The sequence below is a fragment of the Artibeus jamaicensis genome, unplaced genomic scaffold, assembly GCF_021234435.1.
Source record: "Artibeus jamaicensis isolate MK-2021 breed Jamaican fruit bat unplaced genomic scaffold, CSHL_Jam_final contig_944, whole genome shotgun sequence".
Classification (NCBI taxonomy): domain Eukaryota; kingdom Metazoa; phylum Chordata; class Mammalia; order Chiroptera; family Phyllostomidae; genus Artibeus; species Artibeus jamaicensis.
Genome location: NW_026522020.1, coordinates 371,535 through 395,836, shown reverse-complemented (window position 1 = coordinate 395,836; position 24,302 = coordinate 371,535). Strand labels below are relative to the sequence as shown.

At 50.4% G+C, this 24,302-nt stretch overlaps 1 protein-coding gene and 1 long non-coding RNA gene across 3 annotated transcripts; one reads left to right on the top strand and one right to left on the bottom strand.

Annotated features, from left to right (window-relative positions):
• The first annotated feature begins 490 nt into the window (after positions 1–490).
• On the top strand, positions 491–17,949 carry GPR55 (G protein-coupled receptor 55). 2 transcript variants are annotated; one of them, XM_037152200.2, is made up of 2 exons: positions 491–778; positions 15,122–17,947. In XM_037152200.2, exon 2 carries the CDS (start codon positions 15,130–15,132, stop codon positions 16,144–16,146), a length of 1,017 nt encoding a protein of 338 aa, XP_037008095.2. In that variant the 5' UTR covers positions 491–778; positions 15,122–15,129; the 3' UTR covers positions 16,147–17,947. The 2 variants fall into 2 exon arrangements, with proteins under 2 accessions (XP_037008095.2, XP_037008094.2); XM_037152199.2 differs by lacking the exon at positions 491–778 and adding an exon at positions 13,346–13,789 and having other exon boundaries at positions 15,122–17,949.
• A 126-nt stretch (positions 17,950–18,075) lies between these two features.
• On the bottom strand, positions 18,076–20,894 carry LOC119054324 (uncharacterized). Its single transcript, XR_008389684.1, has 3 exons — positions 20,539–20,894; positions 19,327–19,394; positions 18,076–18,617 (listed from the first exon to the last, which is right to left on the bottom strand). It is a non-coding gene; the product is annotated as an uncharacterized LOC119054324 (long non-coding RNA).
• Between the last annotated feature and the right edge of the window lie 3,408 nt (positions 20,895–24,302).

Here is a 24,302-nt window from a genome sequence, read left to right as displayed (position 1 = left end):
TGACCATCCTTGCAGATGCTCGTTCGGAAGGGCTGAGGGGTCCCTGTCCCCCAAGCCCTAAATATGAAGGTGCCCAGCACCACCCCTCTTTCTGTGGGTGGCAGTTCTTTATTTAAAAAAAATTTCTTTTTGATTCTCACCCAAGGATATGTTTAGTGATTTAGGGAGAGAGGAAGGGAGGGAGAGGGAGAGAAACATTGTTTGGTTGCCTTCCATACATTCCCCTACTAGGAATTGAACCCACCACCTTTTGCTGTCTGGGATGGCGCTCCAACCGACTGAGCCACCCAGCCAGGACTGAGAGATGGTTCTAAAGCCCTGAAAGTCACAGGGCCTTTTTCAGGTGCTGGCTGCCCAACCTATGCCCGGCTTAGACTGCAGATGTGCGAGGGGCCTCCTTTCTGTGAGGTTTCTCGGGCCCCTCTGCTCCTGCAGTGGTTCGTGTTTGTGTTTTGGAAGCAGGGAGAGCGTGCAGACCCCGAGAAGGTGCAACATGTAGACTGTTTTCCCGGAAACATGCTCCCCATGCCCTGTTACAGTTCCACTTAAGGGGCAGGGGCCCCCAGACGCCCCCGCCTTCCAGACCTGAGAGAAGGAGCCCCCAGCCGGGCAAGGATGACGCTGGGGCCACTTGAAAGGCCTCTGGTCCCACCCCTCATTTCACTGATGAGGAAGCCAAACCCTAGAGGGGAAGTGACTCTCCCCAGGGCAGGTTGGTGACTGAGCTGGAGGAGGAATGACATCTCACAGCTCGCTCAGCTGACAGGACCACTAACAGGTAACAGTCCCTGGGGCCACTGGGAAAAACTTAGGTGCAGAGTCATGGATTTGACCTCGCTCTCACAGATGGCAGGTGACTCTCCTGAGGTCGGCCAGGGCTCCCGGCCTGGGCTCTGTCTACACCTGCCCTGACTCGGGGCATTGTCAGGTGGCATGGTGGCCCTGGCAGTCTCCGTGACAGCAGCAGCTGTAGACGGAGGGCTGGGTCGTCCCTGGTTATCAGTAACATTTTTACGAACCCTCAACTTCCTCCTGATTTGACTCAGGATCGTACAGCACTAGGCTGGGGGTGGGGAAGCCTCTCCATAGGCAGCTAAGGGCCTTCCCCAGGGAGCTCTGCCTTGCGTGCCACGCCCGCCTGGCCTGCTCCCCCGGAGGCTGCCTGGGAAATCACCAACAGCCCGAGATTACACACTGGCAGGAGCCACCCTGCAGCCTCTGAGCAAGGCACTCGCCGGTGGTGTTGCTCCCGGCCGCATGAGGGTCTTGAGAGCAGTGATAGGAGCCTGTGCCCTGCTGGAAACCTTGCTTTCTGTTCTCTAACTGGATTGTCCTCAGACTCTAACAAAGCATCTCTTGGAGAGTCTGGGAGAGAAGATCCCGGGCACAGGGAACCCTGAGGGTTCCGGGTTCCTTCTTGAGAGGGAGGTGGAGAACGGGAGTCGCCTGCCGGCCTGGCCTGGGTGCAGCTCTGTGCTGTGGGCTCAGGGGGTTGGGGAGTGTGGGGTGCTGCCCAGAGCGCCTCCGGTTCTGACCTGTTGCCCCAGCTCTGACCCGTCCCTGTGGGGCTACCTTGGACCAGAGACTGCCAGTGAGTGAGCCCTTCCCTGGGGCCTGTGTCAGGCTATGGCCCTTGTCCTGGGGTGGCTAGGACACTCACTGCAGCACACAGGTGACTTTCATGGCCCCACCTCGGTCACAGCATGGAAATTGTGTTAGATGACGCAGGTGGACCAGGGAAGTGGACATTTGGATGGAGGGATGGGTTTTTAGGGAGGGAGGGGGGATTCTGCAGGAGAAGAGGAGGGGGTAGGTGGAGCGAGGCACAAACATGAAGTGAGGGAGTGGGGGCGGGGAGCTCCTGGGTGTGATACTGGGGTGGGGCTGGGGTGGGGACGAAGTGACAGAGAGACTCAGAATGTGAGTTCCAGCAGGCCCTCCCTGCCTGTCTGACCCTGGGTACAGTCTTTAGCTTCCCCGAACCCATCTGTAAAATGGGTGCAATCATAACAGTGTCCCAGGAATGTAACCAGTTTTCCCCCGCAAAGCGCTTTCCCCTGGACTGGCCACATCTCAAGTCCCTGAGCCGGCACCTCCACTTCCTGAGCCCCCACTCCAACCCACCAAGCTCAGGGGTGCAGCTCCAGCAAAGTTACGGATTCGGGGTGGTTCTTTGTGCTCTGTTCCCTCTTTGTCCTGTTCCTTCTCGCATCGTGTCCCCAGAGGCCTCGCTCGGTCAGGTGTAGACTGATGAATTTATTTATCCTGTTCATGGCAGATAATTGCATCCAAGTCAGTCTCTATATTCTGACTGTGGCATTCCACACTGCACCCCCGGGGAGCCTGGGATTGCAGGCGAGGGACCTGGATGGGAGGATGCTGGTCCCGGGGAGCATTTCTCCTTGAAGGTCATCCCTCCAACTGCCCCAGCTCCACCAAGGCAGGCCTGGCCCTCCCATCTCGGGCATTCCAGGTGGATGAGGGCTTTGGCAACACAAGACAGCAGGTGTCTTCTTAGTCTGCAAATCTCCTAAGGTTGCATTCTTCCTCTGGCCGGTGTTTTCTGGGAAGTCCAGTCTGCCGATGCGAGGAGCTGGCTTGGGCTGAGTCGCACATCGGCAGTGAGATGCCCCGGCTGTGCAGGCTCAGGCCAGGTCTGTCCCATCTGGGATGCTGGGTCCCTGAAGGCATGGACGAGGGGCAAGGCGCACCACGGGGCACAGGCAGCTGCTGGGATCACGGCCCAGAGAGGGCTGAGTTGGCAGGAAGAGAGCCAGCTCCGTGAGGCCTGGGCTCTGGGCCCACAGGGCTGAATAGAGCTGCTCCGATGAAAGAACCTGGACCAGGCCCCGCAGCCAGAGATCCAGGAGCAGAGCCCAGGCCTCCGGATGCCCAGCCCAGTCCCTTTTCACGCCTGGCATATATTCTATCATCTTCACCCTGGCCTGCTCCCCGGGGTACCGGGACCCCATTCCTTCCATAGCCCGCTGAGTCAGACAGAGTAGTGTGTCTTGAGCGTTGGAGGGTGCTGATCCGGCCATCCCCCTGGGGTCTGGAGCAGCTCAAGTCCTCTCTCCTGTGCTGGGGCTTCCCACGCAGCCCCCCCCCCCGAAGACAGGCAGCCAGCCTCCCCTGCCCGGGGTGGGGGGTCAGAGCAGGGCAAGGGCCACGCTCACCCCTGGGCCTCTTCTGGGTGCTCTAAGTGTGGCCAGGATTCCCCTCCTGTCTCCCCCTCTTCCCTGTTCACAAGAACACCGAGAAATCCCCGAGTTCCCGTAAGCTGCGCCTGCGTTTTGCAGAGAAGCCCCGGCGCCTGTCCAGTGTGCCAGCCACGCACTTCGGGTTTTCTCTGAGTCACTCACAATTTAAGAGACTAGTTAAGAGAACGCACAAAAATGCCTTTTGTGTATTATTAGCTGTTTTCTTCGTAGTCTGAGAAGAGAAAGGTGGAATTGCCATGGCTCCGGAGCGCTCGGCTGGGCCCAGGAGTGGGGGAGGGTGGGTGGGAGACCCTTGTCCTCTCCCAAAGAGGGGGCATCCCCTTGATTTACAATTTAGTCCTCACTGACCTGCCAGTCATGCCTTATGGGTGACTGGGCCGTTTAGAGCTCTAAACTTCTCTGTCTGCTTGACCCATGCAATTCCCTCTGCCCGCAACTGTACCTCCATTTCTAGTTCTTTTTGCATTTCCGGCTTGTTCCCACTAGGTACTTCCTTGCTATGCTCATTGGGACATGTATCCAGTGTTTCATGTTTTAATTATTTATTATAACTTTTATCTTTGTGGAGTCTCTGTGTTACTCTATTAATTTCTTTTACTAAAAAGATTATTACATTGTTATAGCGCCTTTTTTTCTAGTGACTGTGTGCTTGAAAACCCATAGATTATTCTAACCTTTTTCTCTGGCTATGTCTTTTGGTTTTCTCTGTGTTTCTTATCCACAAGAGATGACTAGGTTTTCCCCTGGCTGGTTAGCTCAGTGGATTGAGTGCAGGCCTGTGAACCAGAGGGTCGTTGGTTCGGTTCCAGGTCAGGGCACATGCCTGGCTTGCAGGCCAGGTCCCCAGTTGGGGGCATGTGAGAAGCAACCACACATTGATGTTTCTCTCCCTTTCTTTCTCCTTCCTTTCCCCTCTCTCTAGAAATGAAATCTTAAAAAAAAAAGATGATTAGGTTTTGATTTTTAAAATAGATGTCCCTTTTTATAGGGAAGTATTATAATTGTTAGGGAATGTTACAATTACATTATAATGATTATATTTGTATAAACTCCATGTGGTTGCTCCTCTGCTTTCTATATTGAGACAGTGCCTTTTTTCATTTTCAGTTTCTATTATGAATTTTCTCTTCTTCTTGTCCCTTTAAAGTAGAGGTAATATAATGGGAATGTCCAATTTAGAACATGCATTTCTGCATTGTTTCTGTGAATAGCTCTCCAAACTTTGGGAAAATTATACTCAAATACCTTCCTGTCCCCTGCGCCCAGTCTTCATTGTTAACATGGCATTTTGCATCTCTTATGCACTGTTCTTTGCTCTCAACGTTAAGCATAGTTCTCATGGTGTAATACCTGGCCTGCGGTCAGACCATGGAGCGGGTGCTGAGGCCTTTCTCGTTTCTCAGGTGGCACCTGCTTTTGATGACTAGTTCCTTGCAAGTCTCTCTGTCACTCATGCTTTGTCCTCAGATGCTATACCTTGAAATGTTCACCTTTCACCTGCCAAGGTTCTGCCTCATCAGCTGAGCTAGTTAGTTTCAATCTTCTTTAAATTTTGTGTAAACCTTCCTCCTGCCCCTGCCTCAGACACACACCAAGACTTTTCTTCTTTTGTGGGAAAGTCAAAAGCTATTTTTTCTTCCTTTTCTTCAACATTTTAATACAAATTTTAATATAAATTAATACAATTTTTAATACAATTTTAAATTTTAAATTGTTTTCATATGTTAATTAATCAATTAAAATGCACACACATACACACACAAGGGAGAGAGAAAGATAAAAGGTTTAAAATTCACCCACAATTTTATTGTTAAAATGCAACCTGTGTTTGATGCATGGGAACTTTTTTCTAGGCTTTTTTTTCCTGAGCATGGGCTTTATTAATCATAGTTGAAATCATTCTCTGAATGTATAATTCTGTAATATTGTGGAATTTTTACTTGACATTGTGTCAACACAACAGAAAAATTTTTCATTGAACAGATTTACCAAAGTGAAAATAAACTCTCGTTGGCATGTAGATGTGTATGTGTGTATTTTTTGCTATCAGAAAAAATGTTAAAGTGAACATACTTCTGTACACCATTTTTCCTTCTTTTGCATAATTTACTTAAGGTAAATTTTCAGAATCACTGCAGGAAAGACTCATATGATTTCTGTGGCTGGTAGTGTTAGTGATCAGGACCCCAGGTGTATTCACAGGTGTGCTCACTCAGCACACAGGTGACAGTCTCGTGACACCCACACGGCCCTGTGCCTGTTTACCTGCTGTGGGTCTTGATATCATGCGTTTTTATACTCTTCTTCGAGAAAGAACATCACTTATCTAACATTTATAGCATTTTTTTCTTCCAGCATATTATTTGAGGTTACATTGTTTCAACATAAATATTTCTTTTTTTAAAAAAGATTTTATTTATTTATCTTTAGAGGGGAAGGAGAGAGGGAGAGAAACATCAATGTATGGTTGCCTTTGTGCGTCCCCTGCTGGGAACTGGCCTGCAGGGAACTGGCCTGCAACCCAGGCCTGTGCCCTGACTGGGAATCGAACTTTGATCCTCTGGTTCGCAGGCCTGTGCTCAATCCACTGAGCCACACCAGCCAGGGCAACAAAAATATTTCTAATGTCAGGCAGTCACACTTGTGTCTGTGTTCTGAGCCTTGGCTTTTTCATCACTCTGAGCTGACAAAGTTTTTCCCTTTACTCACTTTCGCTCATTGTTACATTTCCTACGGCTTGGATACTTCGTTCATTCACGAGCGTGGAGTTTCTTTTGCTGGACAGGCACAGCGAGGATCTAAGTTGGTTTTTACTGATAGTCGCAACCTCATTTGTATTATTTATTTTCATTTCGGTTCATCGTCTTGGTACACATTTGGAGCTTCTGGATGTCGGCAAGTGTCTTTCTTGGCTATTTCAACAAGAAGGCCTGTTTTTAATAAACCGTTGAATACAAAGTCGGCCAATGGCACAAACAGGCCACTCTTCATCATGTACAGGAAGCATCCTTCTGGTCCTTTGTGTAAACGATGTTTGTGGGATGTCCACCTGCCAACAGGAGCAGAGGGCTTCCAGCTTCTGCCCCAGTAGTGGGATGTGCAGTGTGAACAGACCCTCACACTGAAAAGGCAGCGCCCTTGGGAAGTGTGACTGGGTCCTCTGAGCGACAGCTTTCCCCTTTTGTGCTGCGTCTGTCAAACTTTGCTATTTGGGTAAGTTAGTTTCATAACACGAATTCACTCAAATTATCTCGTGTTCTGAAATTAGTTCTAGAGTCTGGGGATTATCTGTTTCTTGAAATTTCAGGCTGACTCATTCTTTGATAACAACCTCAGTGTTTTCATTGCTGTCCATCTGATCAACACTTCTGCCGACTTTCGTGTCGACCGTGGTAGTTTCACCCCCAAACCATCAGCTGCAGGAAGGTTTCTAAATGAATTAACACACAAGTGATAAGGTGGTTTCTTCCCGTTTTTTCTCTTCTCTCCATCTAACTTTAATACTTTCTTTCTTATTTCTAGTTATGGTCCTTCAAGTCTTTATTCTTGATCATAGTTGTTAGAGATACAGGCTTTGTTTAATTTACTCCCCGGCCCTGGGAACCAGCTCTTAAATTTATTAACTCTGGTATCTCCCTCTTCCTTAATTCATTTATTTCTGCTCTAATCTTTATAACTTTTTTCTCTAAGACTTTTTTGGGTTTTGTTCTAAAATGGTCAACTTGAGTGCTTACTTCATTTATTTGGTTTCCTTTTGTAAAAAAAGATTAAGCTTTTGCAGGGGTGGTGTGGCTTCTGTGATGGGTAAGAAGTGCTACTGAAAGACCAAGCACTATTTGCTGTATGAGTGAGTTTGCTTTGCTGGCCTGCGAGACAAGAAGCACTCACTTGTTCTTGGTGAGGCGTGAGGATGTGTAGGCAGCCAGCGCAGTTGGTCCCATTCACACTGCCGTGTTCTGTCTCACTTAGAGAGACAGTTTTAATTACCTGGTTTTACACAGGAAAGAAGGAAATATTAAGGCTCTAAGTCTGTAACAGTCAGTGACTCGTGATCATTAGAATATTTCCCACAAAAAGAAAAGAAAGCTGCTGGCACTGGGTTTCTCTCCGAATAATTTTGTCTGCATCCTGTGAAATTGTTTTGTTAAACAACCAACCCAGAAAGTTCTTGTCATTTCTGATTATGCGCCACATATTTTGTTTTGTGCTTCTGACTTGACCTATTTGTAAGTAGCCCATTCTATTGTTTTATTTCCTAAGTGTCTGTGTATTGTGGTCAGAGAATATAGCCAACATAATGTCTCCTTTTTTATTTTTTTAAATGGGAGGTTTTATACCTGCTAGACAGATAATTATTTCGATAACTGTTTATTCAATATTTGAGAAAAAGTGAATTCCCTGTTGCTTTAAAACCCAATCCAGCCCTGGCTGGTGTGGCTCAGTGGATTGAGTGCCAGCCTGTGAACCAAAAGGTGGCCAGTCCGATTCCCCAGTCAGGGCACATAGCTGGGTTGTGGGCTTGCTCCCCAGTTGGGGGTGTTTGAGAGGCAACCAATCAAGGTATCTCTCACACATCGATGTTTCTCTCTTTCTCTCTTCCTTCCCTCTCTCTAAAAATAAATAAAGAAAATCTTTTTTTAAAATTTAATTATTTTTCAAGTACAGTTTTCTATTTCTCCCATCCCAGCCCACCCCACCCCGTGCTCCCCACCTCCCTCCCATTTCCACCCCCTTAGTGGTTGTCCCTGTGTCCTTTATACTTGTTCCTCTAACTCTCTTCCCTATTTCCCCCAAATTCCCTCCCCGCTCCCCTCTGGTCACTGTCCCCCTGTTCTCTATTTCAGTTCTCTATTTTGCTTGCTTGTTTGTTTTTTTGTTTAGCTTCCTGTTAAAGGTGACATCATATGGTATTTGTCTTTCAACACCTGGCCTATTTCACTCAGCATAATGCTTTCCATTTCCATCCATGTTGTTGCAAAGGGTAGGAGCTCCTTCTTTCTTTCTGCAGCATAGAATTCCATTGTGTATATGTACCACAATTTTTTGATCCATTCATTTACTGATGGGCACCTAGGTTGCTTCCAGCTCTTGGCTATTGTAAATTGTGCTGGTATAATCCAAAATAGGTTCTTTGGGATTGGTGTTTAAAAAAACCCAAATCCAAGAGCTATGAATTAAATTGTATTCATTATACAGGGCCTGGCACAAATAACAGCCCCTTTTTATTACATAAAACTCTTTTATTACAAAATCATAAGCATGTGATTTGGTAACATGACAATGTCACACTCAAGCCCACCATTTGACATCTTAGGTGAAATGTTCAAGTTGCTGTCCATCCTGTGTGAGACATTCACATACCCCACCAACCACATTCAATGGCATCACTTCTGCCGGACTCTGTGTTACTTTTATAATTCTATATCCTAATTTGTATTTTGCCTACTTTGTGTGTTCAGACTGATACTATATTAAAGTCTGCCAGCACATTGTATCATTGCCAATGCCTCTGAATTCTATTTTACTTGAGGTACTTTTATACAATGTCACTCACTGCATACAATTGCTATGTTTGTTTTCAGTTTTTCTTTTAACATAAAACCACCTTCTTAATCCTGGTGTGTGGCTTTATTCTTTTTTTTTAATTTTTAGAAAGGATTTTACTTATTTTTAGAGAGAGGGGAAGGGAGGGAGAAAGAGAGGGAGAGAAATATCGATTGGTTGACTTCCAGCCAAGATGGAGGCATAGGTGGAAATACTGTACCTCCTTGCACAACCAGGCTTAAGGACAACAAAGATTTAGAAACAAAAACACAACCAAAACAGACAGAAAATTGAACTGGACCAAAGTCTGACAACAAGGAACCATTCATCCAGACCAGTAAGAGGGGTGGAGTCGGCGGCTGGAGGAGAGGGGTCCTGGCAGGAAGAGGTGGTGGTTAGGGGACCCCAGCCGGCACGGGGACAAAAACCCAGCAAGGCTCGAAAGGCGTGGCCGGCTGACCACGGATACACATTCACACACAGATAAACTAGGCAGGTTTAAAAACAGTCAGTGAGACAGACCATGCAACCCAGGGACCCAGTGACGGGAAATAAAGCCTAAAATCACCCATTAGAAAAACTTTCCGGGGTTGAGGTGCCAAGAGAGGCTCCCAGCCTCACAGGAGAGTTCATTGGAGACATCCACAGGGTCCTAGAACATACACAGTCCCACCTACCCAGGAACCAGAAGGCCCTAATTTGCTTGTGGGAAGCAGCAGCAGGGACCAAAATCCAAAAGACAGAGGAACAAGCGCCATTTCTCCCTCTGATCCTGCCCCCACATACAGCGTACCAACCCAGCAAATGGGTTGCCCTGCCTTGGTGAACACCTAGGCTCCACCCCTCATGCTCAACAGGCACAAACAGACCAAAACATAATGGTTCAAGCAGAAGAACAGCTCAAAGCCCCAGAGCCGATAACTCTAAGTGACCAAGAAATAGCCAACCTATCAGATGTACAGTTCAAAACACTGGTGATCAGGATGGTCACAGAATTGGTCGAATTTAGTCGCAAATTAGATGAAAAAATGAAGGCTACACTAAGTGAAATGAAGCAAAATGCACAGGGAACCAATAGTGATGAAAACCAAACTGGGACTAAAATCAATGGAGTGGATGAGAAGGAAGAAAGAAACAACCAAACAGAAAAGAATGAAGAAACAAGAATTCAAAAAAAATGAGAAGAGGCTTAGGAACTTCCAGGACATCTTTAAACATTCCAACATCCGAATCATAGGGATACGAGAAGGGGAAGAGGAAGAGCAACAAGTGGAAAACTTATTTGAACAAATAATAAAGGAGAACTCCCCCAATCTGGCAAAGGAAATAGACTCCCAGGAAGTTCAGGAAGCTCAGAGAGTCCCAAAGAAGGTGGACCCAAAGAGGAACACGTCAAGGCACATCATAATCATATTAGCCAAGATTAAAATGAAGGAGAGAATTCTAGAAGCAGCAAGAGATAAGGGGACAGTCACCTACAAAGGAGTTCCCAACAGACTGTCAGCTGATTTCTCAAAACAGACCTTACAGGCAAGAAGGGGCTGGAAAGAAATATTCCAAGTCATGAAATGCAAAGACCTACATCCAAGATTGCTCTATCCAGTAAAGCTTTCATTTAGAATGGAAGGGCAGATAAAGTGCTTCTCAGATAAGGTCACGTTGAAGGAGTTCATCATCACCAAGCCCCTATTATATGAAATGTTAAAGGGACTTACTTATCTAAGAAAAAGAAGATAAAAATATGAACAATGAAAGGACAGCAAACTCACAGTTATTAACAACCACACCTAAAACAAAAGCAACTAAGTGGACAGCTAGATCAGGAGTGGAGCCATAGAAATGGAGATCATATGGAGGGTTAGCAACAGGGGAGTGGGAGGAGGAGAAGGGGGGAGAAGGTACAGAGAATAAGTAGCATAGACGGTAGGTAGAAAATAGACACAGGGGAGGGCAAGAATAGTAGGGGAAATATAGAATCTAAAGAACTTGTGACACATGGACATGAAGTAAAGCAAGGCAATGTGGGGGGAATGAAGGGGAGAAATGGGACAACTCTAGTGGCAAAATCAATAAAATAAAAGAAAAAAAAGAAACATTGATTGGTTGCCTCTCCCACGCAAACCAAACCTACAACCCAGGCATGTTCTCTGACCAGGAATTGAGCCAGCGACCTTTTCTTTTGCAAGATGACATCAAATCCACTGAGCCACACTGGTCAGGGCATAGCTTTATTCTTAAATTCTCCATTGCTGGGTACAAACATGACCACTCTGATTTTCTGTTTGTTTCTGTATGTTGGCTGTATCATCGAGGGGCTCCTGCTGTCTGTCACAGGTGGGCGCAGGTAACCAGGTTCTTGGTGATTGGGACAAAGAATTGAACCGAACACACACCCAGAGTTTATAGCAGAGAACATGGGAGCAGGCCAACTCCAAGCAGAGACTGACCTCATGGGCTGCAGGAATTCTATTGTTATAGAGCAGATCCTTCCTGGCTAGTTTTGGCAGGCTTTTATTGCACATGTGGTCTCCCATGATTTTCCCTGACTGGCCACTGGAGAAGGGGTTGCACAATGTTACTGAATGGACCCCCCCTTCTCCTGGGGTCCCCCATACTAGATTTGCTTTGCCTGCTGCCAGAGAATTATAGCTCCTGATGTCAGAGATAGATAAAAAGAAAAGGAATTATTTTTTTAAAAGTTACACATAATGACTTAATGTCTTCATTAAAACCCCAAAGTCTCTTAAAACATCCACATCCACACACAATCCTTCCTTCCCTTCTTTTCCTGGTCTGGGGTACCATATCCCAGGAAAAGAAATAGAAGTCTGTGGCTCAGGCAGCCCCCAGTTCTTCCCAGTAATCCGTGCTGGGCTGGCAGGCCTCCCATGGTTCCCAGCACCATCAGCTGTGTCACGGGGATCTCCAGCTGATGGTGCTGGGATCTTAATTCAAAACCACATTGCACCTTCTCATGGCCCACCAGCAAGGGTTCTTTCACCCCTTTTCTTACCACAGTTTCTCTCCTGCATTCTTCCAAACTGCTCAGAGAGAGCTCTGCATCTTGCTTTCCGGCTTCCTAAGCTGCGTGGCAAAGGGAGACCCAAAGCCAAGTGGTTCCTCTTGTCCTGGCTGCTGCACCTGGGTTTAAATACCAGCACCAATCTTCCTCTGCAGCTTCATTTCCAACTCCTCCCATAATTGGCTACACCTGCCAGCATTCCGTATTTTTCTAGCTTTTCTGGGATGCCATAGTAAATCTGGGCAGGTGTGGCTCCATGGCTTGGGGCAAATCACCTCCAAGCTCTCATGCAGGCTCTGTAACCAGGGGGAGTTGCCTCCCACTTGCATCCTGGATGGAAGTCACTCCTATCTCTCTGTCTCAAAGCATGGCTACAGCTGTTTAACATATCTATGAAACCAGTTAAAGGTTATAGATACATTAAATGACAGTTCTAGAGGTTATTTGCAAAACTGTTGCTATTCAAAACAACTCTCAGTGGCCTTGCTCCATGTGTCCCATGCCCTAGTTCAGAATTGTGGGGGTCCCATATTTTTAATATTCCCTGGACACCCTGAGCTCTGGACCCCATTACAAATCCTTCTTTGTGGGGACCCCTGGCTGCACCCCCTTACACTGCTGTGAATATTTCTGTCACTAAGTGTGCTCTTCACAAGTAACAAAGGATTGAATGCTAGTTCATAACTGAGCTGCAAACATTAGTTAATAAAGGAAAGTTTGAATTTTTCTTATTTTTTGTTGCAATTTCTGTGCTTGGTTTCTGTTTCCATTCTATTTACTCCTTTGCTGGGTGGACCGATTTGTTTGTTGGTGTCACTTTATCTGCTCAGTGATTTTGAAGGTAGTTATCCTGTTTTCAATGGTCAGTAGTTAATTCAAGGTTGGAAAAAATCTTGAACTTTTTTTTAATTATCATAGATAAAAAACCAGAATGATAAATTTTAATTTTTTTATGGGATATTGGCCTCGCCCATGTCCCCTTAGTCTGCACCATTTCTGCCCCCTTTAACCCAAGGACATTCTTTTTCTTTGTTAACCTCTCTGAGGCATGACGTCTTACCTTTTCCAAAGGACACAGATGATTTCTTTCCCTGTTTTTTTTCTTCTAATTTTAATTTCAAACTATATTCATTATAACTAAAGCCTCTCTCCATGGCTTCCTGCTGTTAATGCTCCAGCATCAAGCCTTTCCACTTTGATGCTTTCATTCTTCATTGTCATTGCTTCTTGGGGGTCTACATTGTGTTGCCTCTTGGAGGAAATGCTTTCGTGGAAGCCACATGTACCTAAGGGTGGCTTTCTGCAAACTTCACACCTGACCAACAACCCGATCAGGTGTGAAATTCTGTGTTTAAATGCTCCTCCCTCTGACGTCTTCTGATGTTCATGATTGTTTTTCAGAGAGGTTCCCGAGGAGCTGGGTTTGTTATTCACGGATGTGTGTAAGGATCTCTGTTAATGACATTTAAAGATGTAAATGACACCCCAGGGAGTGGCTGGCTGTCTTTCCACTATTTTGCATGAAACATACTTCCTCTTATTCAAGTTCTTGTCTTCTCTGTGGTTGAATTCAGCCCCACCTCTCAGGCACTGAGCTGCTGCTGACTGACCAAGGTCATCTTGGTCAGTTCAGACCTGATTTGCTTGACCCATGACCTTTCCCCATTCAATCCTATTTCCTTACTGGTGTGAGGCTGGGACCAGGGTCCAGTCAAATCCTTCTATGAGGCCAAAGGACCCACCAACCTGCTGCAGAAAGATAATGCACCGCAGATGGTCCTGCTGGAGGCAGTTGCTGGGCACGGCACCCCTGTGGCCAGTGCCACACTAACCAGATTCCGACATCAACGGAAGCATTGGGATGGCCTCTACGGTGGCTGCCAGGCAGCTGCTCCAAGCCCAGCTCTGCCCCGCAGCACCACAGCGAAGCAGATGCTGAGGCCTTGCTCTTCCTGGGCTGCTTCAAGCCAGTGCCTGAGCCTGGTGGAGGTGCCTGTCCTGGGTGAGTTTTGCTGAACCTGGGACCCCTCCAATGGGCACCCCGTGCTTAGGGGCTCCCTGTAGTTGACCTGATGTTCTCAATCCCCAGTGTGAGGGTGTTGGGGAGTGGGAATTTGGGGAGGTGATTAAGTCAAGGGAGAGCCCTCATGGATGAGATTAGTGCCCTTCTACAAGAGTGCAGAGAACCCACTCACCCTTCCTGCCATGTGAGGACACAGTGAGAAGTGGGTAGTCTGCACCCTGGAAGAGGGCCCTCACCTGACCATGATGGCAGCTTGGTCTTGAACTTGCAGCCTCCAGGGCTGTGAGAAAGAAGTTTCTGTTGTTTATAAGCCTTCCATTGTGTGGTATTCCATCACAGCCACCCAAACTAAGATCGCTATCCACTTCGACAGAAAACTTCACAATGACATCCCAAAATTGGCCACACTTTTAAGGATGACCTGGCCAGGGCTTGCCTAGAACCCTTGTCTTTGGCCCAATCAGAAGCTCTGGCTTGCCAGCATTCAGCACCCCTATGCAGCGTGCCCCCCACACGGCCTTGGTCCTCTGGTCCCTGGGACCAGTTCTAGTTTCCTCACCTGTCTAGAGGCCTTTCTTTGCCCTGTGGAGACCTCAAGCCCTTACTTCATTCCCTCTGGGAAGGTCCTTCCTTCCATACTTCTCTCCGTTTTCTGCTTGGTTTTATCCTTGGGGTAGCAAGATTTACAACATCTCCACACCCTGTATCTTCCCAATTTCAAGTTGAAGGAAGAGCCCCATCCTCCTTCCTAGAAACCCATGCAACAACTTCACTGCTTTTCATTGCCTCTGGGTGAGTCAGATGTCCACCCTGGAACCAAAGAACCAGTCCGTCAGGCAGGGTCGACTCTGCTGAACCTTCAGGAGTGTGGGTAGAAGACAGCAGCGAGAAAGAGGGCTCCGGGCAGCCCTGCCTTGGTTTCCATGTCTTCAACTACGTTTAATTCTCTCTTTGCTTACGCCAGTTTGGGTCAGGGTTTATGTCATTGTTCCTACTTTCAACAGAAGGAGCTCTGCTAGAAAAAAGGACAGATGTTCATTCATAGTTTCATTTTCATAAAAGAGGTGCACACATGTATGCATGTGTGTGTGAGAGGGAAAAAGGTCTGGAAGGACATTCATGAAAGAGGAACAGTGGTTATATCTCAGCAGCAGAATTACAGGCAAGTTTGCTTTGCTCTCATTGTTATTTGATGAGCATGAATTGCTATGTGATACAAGGGAAATGTTTACTATTCTTGACAAAGTCGATGGAACCCATCCCTTGTAGAGAGTGAGAGGAACTTCATCTAACCCATTGTTGATGTTGCAGGGAAGAACATGAACTGGTCCAACGAAAGTGGAAACTGCTCCTCTGCTTCCATGGACGACCTGATGCAAACCGTGCAGGTGGTGGTCCACATCCCCACCTTTCTCCTGGGCCTAGTCCTCAACCTGCTGGCCATCCGGGGCTTCCATGCCTTCCTGAGGAAGAGGTTGCTGGAATATGTCGCCACTTGCATCTACATGATCAACCTGGCAGCCTTTGACCTGCTGATGGTGCTCTCCCTCCTGTTCAAGATTGTCCTGGTCTACGTGCAGGCTCCCTTTCCGTCCCTGTGTAGCTTGGTGGAGTGCCTCCACTTCATCAGCATGTACGGCAGCATCTTAACAATCTGCTTCATCAGCCTGGATAGATACTTGGCCATCCAGTACCCATTCCTGGCCAGCCACTGCCGGTCCCCCAGGAAGATCTTTGGGATCTGCTGTGCCATCTGGGTCCTGGTGTGGGCCGGGAGTATCCCCTTCTACAGCTTCAGTCAGGGAGAAGAAAGGTATAAGTGCTTCAACAATATGTCCATTAAGGTCTGGAGTGCCAACATTGTCTTTCCTGTCGAGGTGTTTGGCTTCCTTCTTCCCATGGGCATCATGGGCTTCTGCTCCTTCAAGAACATTCGCATTCTGGTCAGCCAGCAGGACACCACCCTGGACCTGGACCGGAAGGGGAGGGCCTGCATCTGGACTATCGCGTGCAATCTGGCTGTTTTCGTGCTCTCCTTTCTTCCAGTACACATAGGTTTCTTCTTGCAGTTCCTGGTAAGAAATGAGTTTATTGTGGAGTGTGGAGCTCAGCAGAACATCACCTTGTTTTTGAAATTGTCCATGTGTCTCTCCAATGTCAACTGCTGCCTGGATGTTTTCTGCTATTACTTTGCCATCAAAGAATTCCACATAGGCATCAGGGCCCAGCAGAACACCAGAGACCAGCTGGGGCTGGACTTCTTGCAGACCAGGACTACTGTGGCTGGGGAGAGAAAGCTCTCCGCAGAGAAAGGAAACTGCAGCCCTGGATCCTAGTGGCAGACATCCTGTTCCAGGACCTTGTCGGGGTGGGAAGATGCGTGGTGCGTGCCTAGTGTGCTCTCCATTTAGATGCTCAGTGAACGCTGTGTCTGCTCATTATGCCCCCAGAGCCCTCCCCGCACACCCAGACGGCTCAACATAAATCACCCAGTGTTTGGAGATTTCTGATGAATCTGAGAACCAGGTGAATTCTTGACCTCTAAGTCCATAAAGAGTGAGGCAGAAAAACGAGAAAGAAAATGGGACCATCTGAACAAGGCTACCTCTCCCCTATCTTCTGCTAGGCTGGAAGTTTCCAGAAAGGAAGAGAGAGAGGAGTTGGAAGAGAGAATTGAGGTTGGCCGTGGTGGCAGGTGCCCTGGGCTAAGACACAGTGCTGGGTGAAAGGGCAAAGCCAGCTCCATTTGCTGTTGTGGCACTATTTGCTTAGCAGCCTGAGACCTTGTTAAACAGGACGGCCAGTTCACTCTTCTGAGCTTGTCCCCAGGACTGGAGATGACTGGAAATGACTGGAGAGCAAGGACAGCATGACTGACCGCTCCCTGCAGCCATGGGCAGAGGATGACATTGGAACAAATGGCAGCCTCCTGTTACGACCCACAGCCCAGGGGCCACACAGCAGCAGCGCCCCTCCCGACCCTTTGTAATCTAATTATAATCCAGTAATAGCTCAGAGCCCCCCTCCTCAATGGCCCTCTCCCCTCTTGGAGAGTGAAAAAAAGCTCTTCTCCGCGCTTTCTTCTCCTCGTGAATTATTTCCCAGCCTGTGCCACCACCTGCCTGACAGTAGGGATGTAGCGAGCTCCTTTTGAGTTTGTGGGTCCTGGGGTGAGCATACTTGTATTTTCCAGTCCCTTCTAGGGCTCTGTTGGCCAATGACCTTGCAGAGATGACAGCAAGTGGTGGTGGTGGTGGGGTGATCATAGTGGAGCAAATACACACAAAGAACCCCAAGTTTCTTACAGGCTTTTAAAAGGCCGGGGAAACCCAGGAGAATGTTGCAGAAGAGAGAGGGGAGCTGGTGTGGCAAAGCCGCAGATACTTTGTGGAAGCAGTGGTGACAGAGTGGGTAGCTGTTGGTGACACCCGAGAGCCAGGAGGGTATAGAATACACCTGGGGAAGGACGGACACAGGCCAAGGGCAGCTCCTGCCCCACTGCTATGGGGTTGTCCACTGCCCAGAGTTTTAGCACTGGCCTGGGGGGGGAGAGGCAGGGTGACAAGCCTGGGGGAAAGGACCTCCCTGAACCTGACCAGCTTGCTCTCTTGAACGGGTTCATTACACTTAGTTTCCTTGAGAATGATGAGAAAGAATCAGGCTCGATTTGGTTCAGCCAGAGGAGGATAAGGAGCACATGTTCGTCTTGCCCACCTGCGTCCTGGCTGGGGACCTGGCCACAGTGGCACTGTCCGGGGCGCTGTCCTCTCCAGTGTCCAGGGAGGGGGAGACAACGAGTCAGCCAGGAATGGAGGGCCCAGCTTGCTGGCACGAGGCTCTTGGCAGTTTCTAGCTGGAAACTGGAAACCACTGAATCGTGGCCTGGCTGGGACCCTGTGGTGATCAGAAAGAGCAGCAGTGACAGCTGAGAGCCTTCGATGACCCAGTGGCTCCAGAGAGAAAAAACGATGACAAGGATTCATTAAACAAAACAGCCCGGTAGTTTTGCAAGATGGAGTGAGCAGGAGGAGAAGTGACAGAGAGAGACAAAGGGAAGGCCTTCTGGGAGAAGAGCAACAACCTCCTAACTGAGGGATAAGAGCTTCCACTGCCAAGCGCTGGACGGGAGGGAGGGGTGGCCGTGTGGGGGGAAGAGGCAGTTTGGAGAAAACTCTGACGGGAGGAAGAGGTGAGGCCCGCAACTGCCCAAGCCTCCATGATGTGGAGTTCTGTGCGGAGGTGGGGCGAGCAGGAAGGACAGAGGGCCCAGCCGCTCCCCACCGGACACTCCCCAGCTTGACGGAGAGCGCTGGAAGGGCAGGAGTCCTGCTGCCCCCCTGCAGCTGACTCACTGGTGAGGGGCCGCTCTGTGGGGCAGGAGGGAAGGGTGAGGAAGAAAGTATCAGTGCCCGGGTGTCGATGGGTGGGCAGGACTGATCCTGCCGAGGACCTCCTGCCCCTTAAACCAGACCTCCAGGGGCCAGCAGCCAGAGCCAGGGGCTCTACAGAGCTAGAAGTGAGTCTTGCACAGCTTCCCCAAGCCCTGGGCACTGCTGTCCCTCCTGGAGGCCGCACTGTCCGTGGCCGTCCTGGACAGAGACACACCTGTGCCACCCTGAGGAAGCCAGGCTGTGGTACCCGGCAGGACATGTGGGGCCAGGCTGGGCTCAGAGCCCAGGGGCGGGTGGGACTGGGGACCACCCCACCTCCGATTTCTCCTTTTGCATTGGGAACTGGGAGCTTACCAACGGGTGCCTTCCATGCTGCAGTTTGTACCCACCAGTGTGCTCGGGGCCAGACAGTCCTCCTAAGAGAAAGGGACGCCGGGCCCTGCACACCCTTCACCCCCAGTGTTGTTTGTACACATGAAATCTTGGACTGTGGGGGCAGCGTGGCCCTGCCCAAGCCAGGTGACGGGGAGGGGAGACTTGTCTCAAGAGGTGTGTGACTATGCAGAGAGAGAGAGAGAGAGCTGTGTAACCGGAAGGTCTAGGCCCTGGGAGGGGTGTAGCCGCCTTGAGTCGATACGACATGTTGGACTAGCGGGTGGTGCCTGGGGACCCCTTGACCGATCCCAATACACGGAGGGGAGGAGAAGGGCCCTTCGGTCTCCTCATGGGGACTCACCTTGGCCTGAGAGTCACAGAGGACTCATCAGGGTCCAGCCCTGTGTCAGCACTTGGACCCCTTGGGCAAAAGGAGGGGCAGAGGGTCAGGGTCAGGCTACAGATGCATCTGAAGGCCCTATCCTGCTGCAAGTGGTAGCCAGTGACTTGGAAAGCCTTGAACTTAGTTTTGGAAAAGGCTAAAGTTCCTGCTCCTAAAGCTAGTGGAACTTGGAGATGTTTGGCCATAAATGTGACCTTATTTGTACTCCTAGAAAACCTGAGCCATACTTCTTACTTGTATATGTGTGAAATTAGCACAATTAATTGGAAAAATTACTTGATTCATCTGATTTGCCAAATGAATAGATTCCCGTGGTGCCGTGTGACCTTGTCTTGGGCTGTACTTACTGGCTCCTGAGTGTCCTTGCCAGGTGTCCCAGCAGTCAGCGTTGGAGGGACAAGATCGAAGGGGCCACCTGGACACCAAGCATGCAAGCACAGAGAGTCACCTTCAGGCCTGGCCCGGGGGCAGAGTCGCTGGCCCCAAGTGGCCAGGAGCCAGAGCCTGCAGGGTCTAACAGCGACTCCCCAGGTCCTCTTGGGTCCTTGGTTCTCTGGGGTGGCGACGGCACCACACAGACCCCACAAGCCCTGCTGGGCTCCCTCCAGCACCAGACCCACCCCTGTCTCCTGCCGCCTCAGCCCATCAGCTCCAGGAGACAAAGCCGCTCTCCAAGGCCCGGGCTCCTCTGCTTACGCCGTGCAGCCCAGCCCAGCAGACCTGCTGGCACGGCCCTCTGGAAGCCCCCACTGCTCTGCTGCCCACGGAACCGGGCCACCTGTCCCCAGTCAGATCTGGATCTGCCTTCACGGCTCCTCACACACAAACCCTGCTAACCCTTCTAGACCTCCTGGAAAATGTATCTGCTGGACACTGGCCCCCCCGCCCTCCCTCCTGAGCTCCCCACACTCCTGAGCACCGCCAGTCACAGCGTGGGTGCCCAGGACCAGCTGCGCACGTCCTCATTCCCTCACAGTTGCTGTGGACTGAGCCGCTTCCCCCTCCCTCACGCATACGTGGAAGCCCTGATCCCCAATGTGGTGGGGACCTTGGGAGATACTTAGGTTTGCACAAGGTCCTAAGGGCGGAATCCTCACAATACTCCCCGTGTAAAAAGAAACACCAATTTAATTTAAAAAATAAAATAAAAAAAGCCCTGGCTGGTGTAGCTCAGTGGATTGAGCGCGGGCCTGCGAACCAGAGTGTTGTGGTTCGGTTCCCAGTCGGGGCACATGCCTGGGTTGCAGGCCAGTTCCCAACAGAGGATGCACAAGAGGCAACCATACATTGAGATTTCTCCCCCTCTCTCCTTTCCTTCCCCTCTGAAGATAAATAAATAAAGTCTTTAAAAAAGGGGGGGGGGTACTTAAGTTTAAAAAATAAAATAAAATAAAATAAAATAAAATAAAATAAAATAAAATAAAATAAAATAAAATAAAATAAAATAAAATAAAATAAAATAAAATAATATAAAAGCTCTGGCTGGGTGGCTCAGTTGGTTGGACCATTGTCCTCTACACCAAGAGGTTCTGGGTTCAATTTCTGGTCAGGGCACATACCGAGGTTGCAGGTTCGGTCCTCAGTCAGGGTGCATACAGGAGGCAATCAATCAACGTTTCTCTCTCACATTGATGTCTCTCTCTCTCTCTCTCTCCCTCTGAAAAATCAATAAATGGTCCTGGTCAGTGTGGCTCTGTTGGTTGGAGCATCGTCCCATAAACGGAAAGACAGCCGGTTTGATTCCTGGTCAGGGCACACGCCTGGGCTGCAGGTTCGGTCCCGGTCGGGGTGCGTGCGAAGGCAGCCTCTCCCACACACGTGTTTCTCCTTCTCTCTCCCTGCCTTCCCCCTTCTCTGAGATCAATGAGCATGTCCTCGGGTGCGGGTAAAGAAGAAAGGAAAATCAATGAACATAGTCTCTGGTGACGATTAAAAAAAGAGCAAGAGAAACCAGAGCACTTCCTTCCTCTCTGTCTCTACAGCTGCACTCAGGGGACAAAAGCCATGCAAGGACACGGGAACAAGGCGGCTGCCTGTGACCTGAGGAGACCGCCCCGAGCAGCTATCAGCGCTGCTGGCTCCTTGACCCTGGCCTTCCAGCCTCCAGGACCATGAGAAATACATTTGTGTTGTTAAAGCGCCCCCCGCCCCCCATCTGCAGCCCACTGTTTGGCAGCCCAGGAAGGCTCCTGCAGCAGTCAGAGACCCCTTCCAGCTGGGCCCCGAGCCCTGAGGGACAAGAACGGACCCTCCCTTGGGCTACTGCCCCCAGGGAGCATCTGGTGTGGCGATCGCTCATCTACAAGCTGCGTCTGCCAACCGTGTCCCTCCTGAGTCCCTCTCTGGGAACCCTACGAAGCTGGGCGTCACTATATTAATGCCGCACTAGTGTGACGGGGCACTGATGGCATTTCGATAGTTAAGACGCAGTCTGGTGGCGAGTTGCCACAAATAAACGGTAATTGCACCGAGGAGGGAAGTAGCTGAGACTTGGTGATCGACTGCAGAGACTAGAGGAGGAAAGGATTTTGTGAACAGGTCCTGGACGGAGGACAGAAACTGGGAAGAGCCACGGTGCAGGCGTGAGGCCAGCCTGGCGTGCAGAACAGTAACCAGGGGTGAACAGAAGTGTTCCCCCCATATGAACCGTGTGGATGTGTTGGAGAAGCCCACACCGCACGCCCCTCAGTCCCTCCTAGGGGTGGGCTGTGGACAGCAACCTTCCAGGGCCTTGGAGAGGCAGCTGAGGCCACTCTGAGTGCCCCACTGATGAGGGGACTCAAAGGCCCACAGGTGACGCTTTTGGGGGTGGCAGCCACCTCTCGCTTTTTTCCACCCAGAGCTGGCTCCGCCAGGGAGCCAGGGACACAGAGCTCTGAATGGGCATTTGAGGAGGTGTGTATGGCAGGCGAAGGTGGACTTTAGGACCTTCAAGTGGAAAACAGATGTCCCTCCTCCCCCACTCAGGCCTAAGCATCCCATCCCCCACCAGGAGCCTGTGAGGTTTGTCCCCTCACAAAGCCACTGTAGGAGGGGCCACATAGCATTTGAATTGCTGGCCGGCCAGCCGAGACCTAAACTTGGCTCTCAGCTATTCTAAGTTTTTCAGAGCTAGAATTCGAAGCACTGTCACTTCAAAGCCTGACATTAATTAGTTCTGCTTGGTGGAGGGCCGCTGAGTTCACACTGAGGTCTCTGGCAGCTTTTGTTCTGGGGCTGTTGCTGGAGCAGATGTAACCAAGACGCTGTCGGCGAGCAGGGCTGCTGAGACGGGCGCCCACAGTCACGAACCGGCGCCCGAGTGGGCGGCAAAGTGCGCTCCCTGTGGCCCTGTTTCCTAATGTAGCCCCACTGAGGGTTGGGGCTCCAACGCATGAATCTGGGGACACAATTCAGCCTGTGGCGTGTGGTTTTACTCTGTGACCCGGACTTAAAGAAGCCTTGAGCTTCTTTTGTTTCTCCAAATTGAATGCAAACCACTCTGAGCTCATCAGCTGCACTGTAGGACCCTCCAGCTCCTTCGTCTGGGGCCCCTCCCCCTCCCAGGACCCCAGACAAGGCCTAGGGGCCATGCCCCACCCCACCATGGCCGCACTCTTTGCAGAGGCCTCTGAGCCTCACTTGCACTGGGCACTGAGCAGGCCTGAGGCTCCCGTCAGCCGCCCTGCGGGGCTCTTCTTTGAACCTGGCTTGGGAAGCTGGCACTTGAACCTCTTCGAATCTGGCCACACTCCCCTATGCTCCCCGCCCCGCAACAATCCTGTAGGGATTTCTCCACATGCAGCCCAGACTCTGCAGCCCAGCTTCCTTTCCAGGCCCACTCTTCTTACCAGCAGTCGCCATGCCTGGCTGATCCTGATGGACAGTGCCCCCTGCTGTCCGTGCATGGAACCACTTTCTGCTTCAATTCTATTGAACTGACCTGGTATTTCCTGAGCACGTGTGCCCACTCATGTGGAACAGGAAGGACAAAATGGGGGGCTCCCAGCCCCTCTGAAAACCCAGTGAACTTTCAGGGAGCAGAGAACAGGGTGCTTCCTGGACCCTTACCAGCGGCAGGGCTTGTGCCTGGTGTGTGGTGTGATGTGTAAAAGGATGAATGAGGAGCCACTGTGGTGGGTGGGTCCCCCAGAGGCTCCACAGAAGCGCCCCCACCCCCACAAGCTGCACCTGTGAGCATGCAGCTGTGAGTACACAAGGCATCCTGACATCTTGGTGGGCGTGGCCGGGACTGCGGGTTTTCTGTGGTGCCCATGGGCTCTCCCGCCACCCGCACCTCCTCCCAACCCCATATTCTCCCCTCGAGAAGGCCTGGCTTTCACCCTGGCTGGGGCCACAGGGTGCCCTGCAAGCTGGGTTTCCTGGCCGACTCTGAGATGGAGCTCAGCATGTGGGAGGTTTATTGAGGAGCACCCTGGGGACCGACACCTGAGGAGGGAGCAGACAGAAGCAGGGAGGGCAGGTGGGGAATTGGAACTAAAATGCAGGCCCCACGACAGCCCCTGCTAACCCTGGGAGACCTCTGCAGCTAGGAGCCATCCTGAGTGGGAATGGGACCCCCGGCCAGTAGGCCCTAAGCAGCCCGATAAGGAGCATGACCTTGGATAGGCAGCTGCCTGGGCTCGGGGCCTGGGAGCAGCTGGACAGTAAGTCCTCCTGGAGGGGCCCTGGGCTGTGAGGGTCCACGTAGGGGTGAGCAGGTCGCTTGGCTGGATCTACCCTGGGGCTAGCTTGGCCCTGAGAGGTGGGGCGGCTGCCTGGGGCTGGTGAAAGCTCAGGCACTGAGTCAAAATGTCAAGGCTGCAGGTGGTGGAAAGCCACAGAGGACAGAGCAATACCCCTCGTTTGGGGAAGGAATTCGAAGTGAGCAACTGAACAGAGATGGTCCTGGGAGCAGAGGCAGCTGGAGGCGCTGGTGCCCCATGTGGGGTTTTTGCAGAAGCTAGACCCAGCATCTCGAAGTGCCTTTGAGACTCTCCAAGGGCACGGAATGTGTTCAGGGTGGAGCCCTATTTTGAGTGGGTAGGTTGATGGGGGTGGGGCGGGCTGGGGGGTGGCTTCCTCAGTGCCTAGCTGACGCTGCAGCCCCTCATAGCTGGATTCTCAGAGGATCAGCCAAGGAAGCCGCGGTACCCGTGATGTGAATGAGTGATATCCGATTCCAAGGACCGAGTGTGGGAACATCCCACCTTACCCAGGGCTCCTTCCCTCAGGTGAGGGGCCTGTTATGGATCGAAAGTTTGTGTTCCCCCATATTCGTGGTTTGAAATCCTAAACCCAAGGAGGTGGTGTTAGGAGGTGGGGCCTTTGGGAGGTGAGTGGG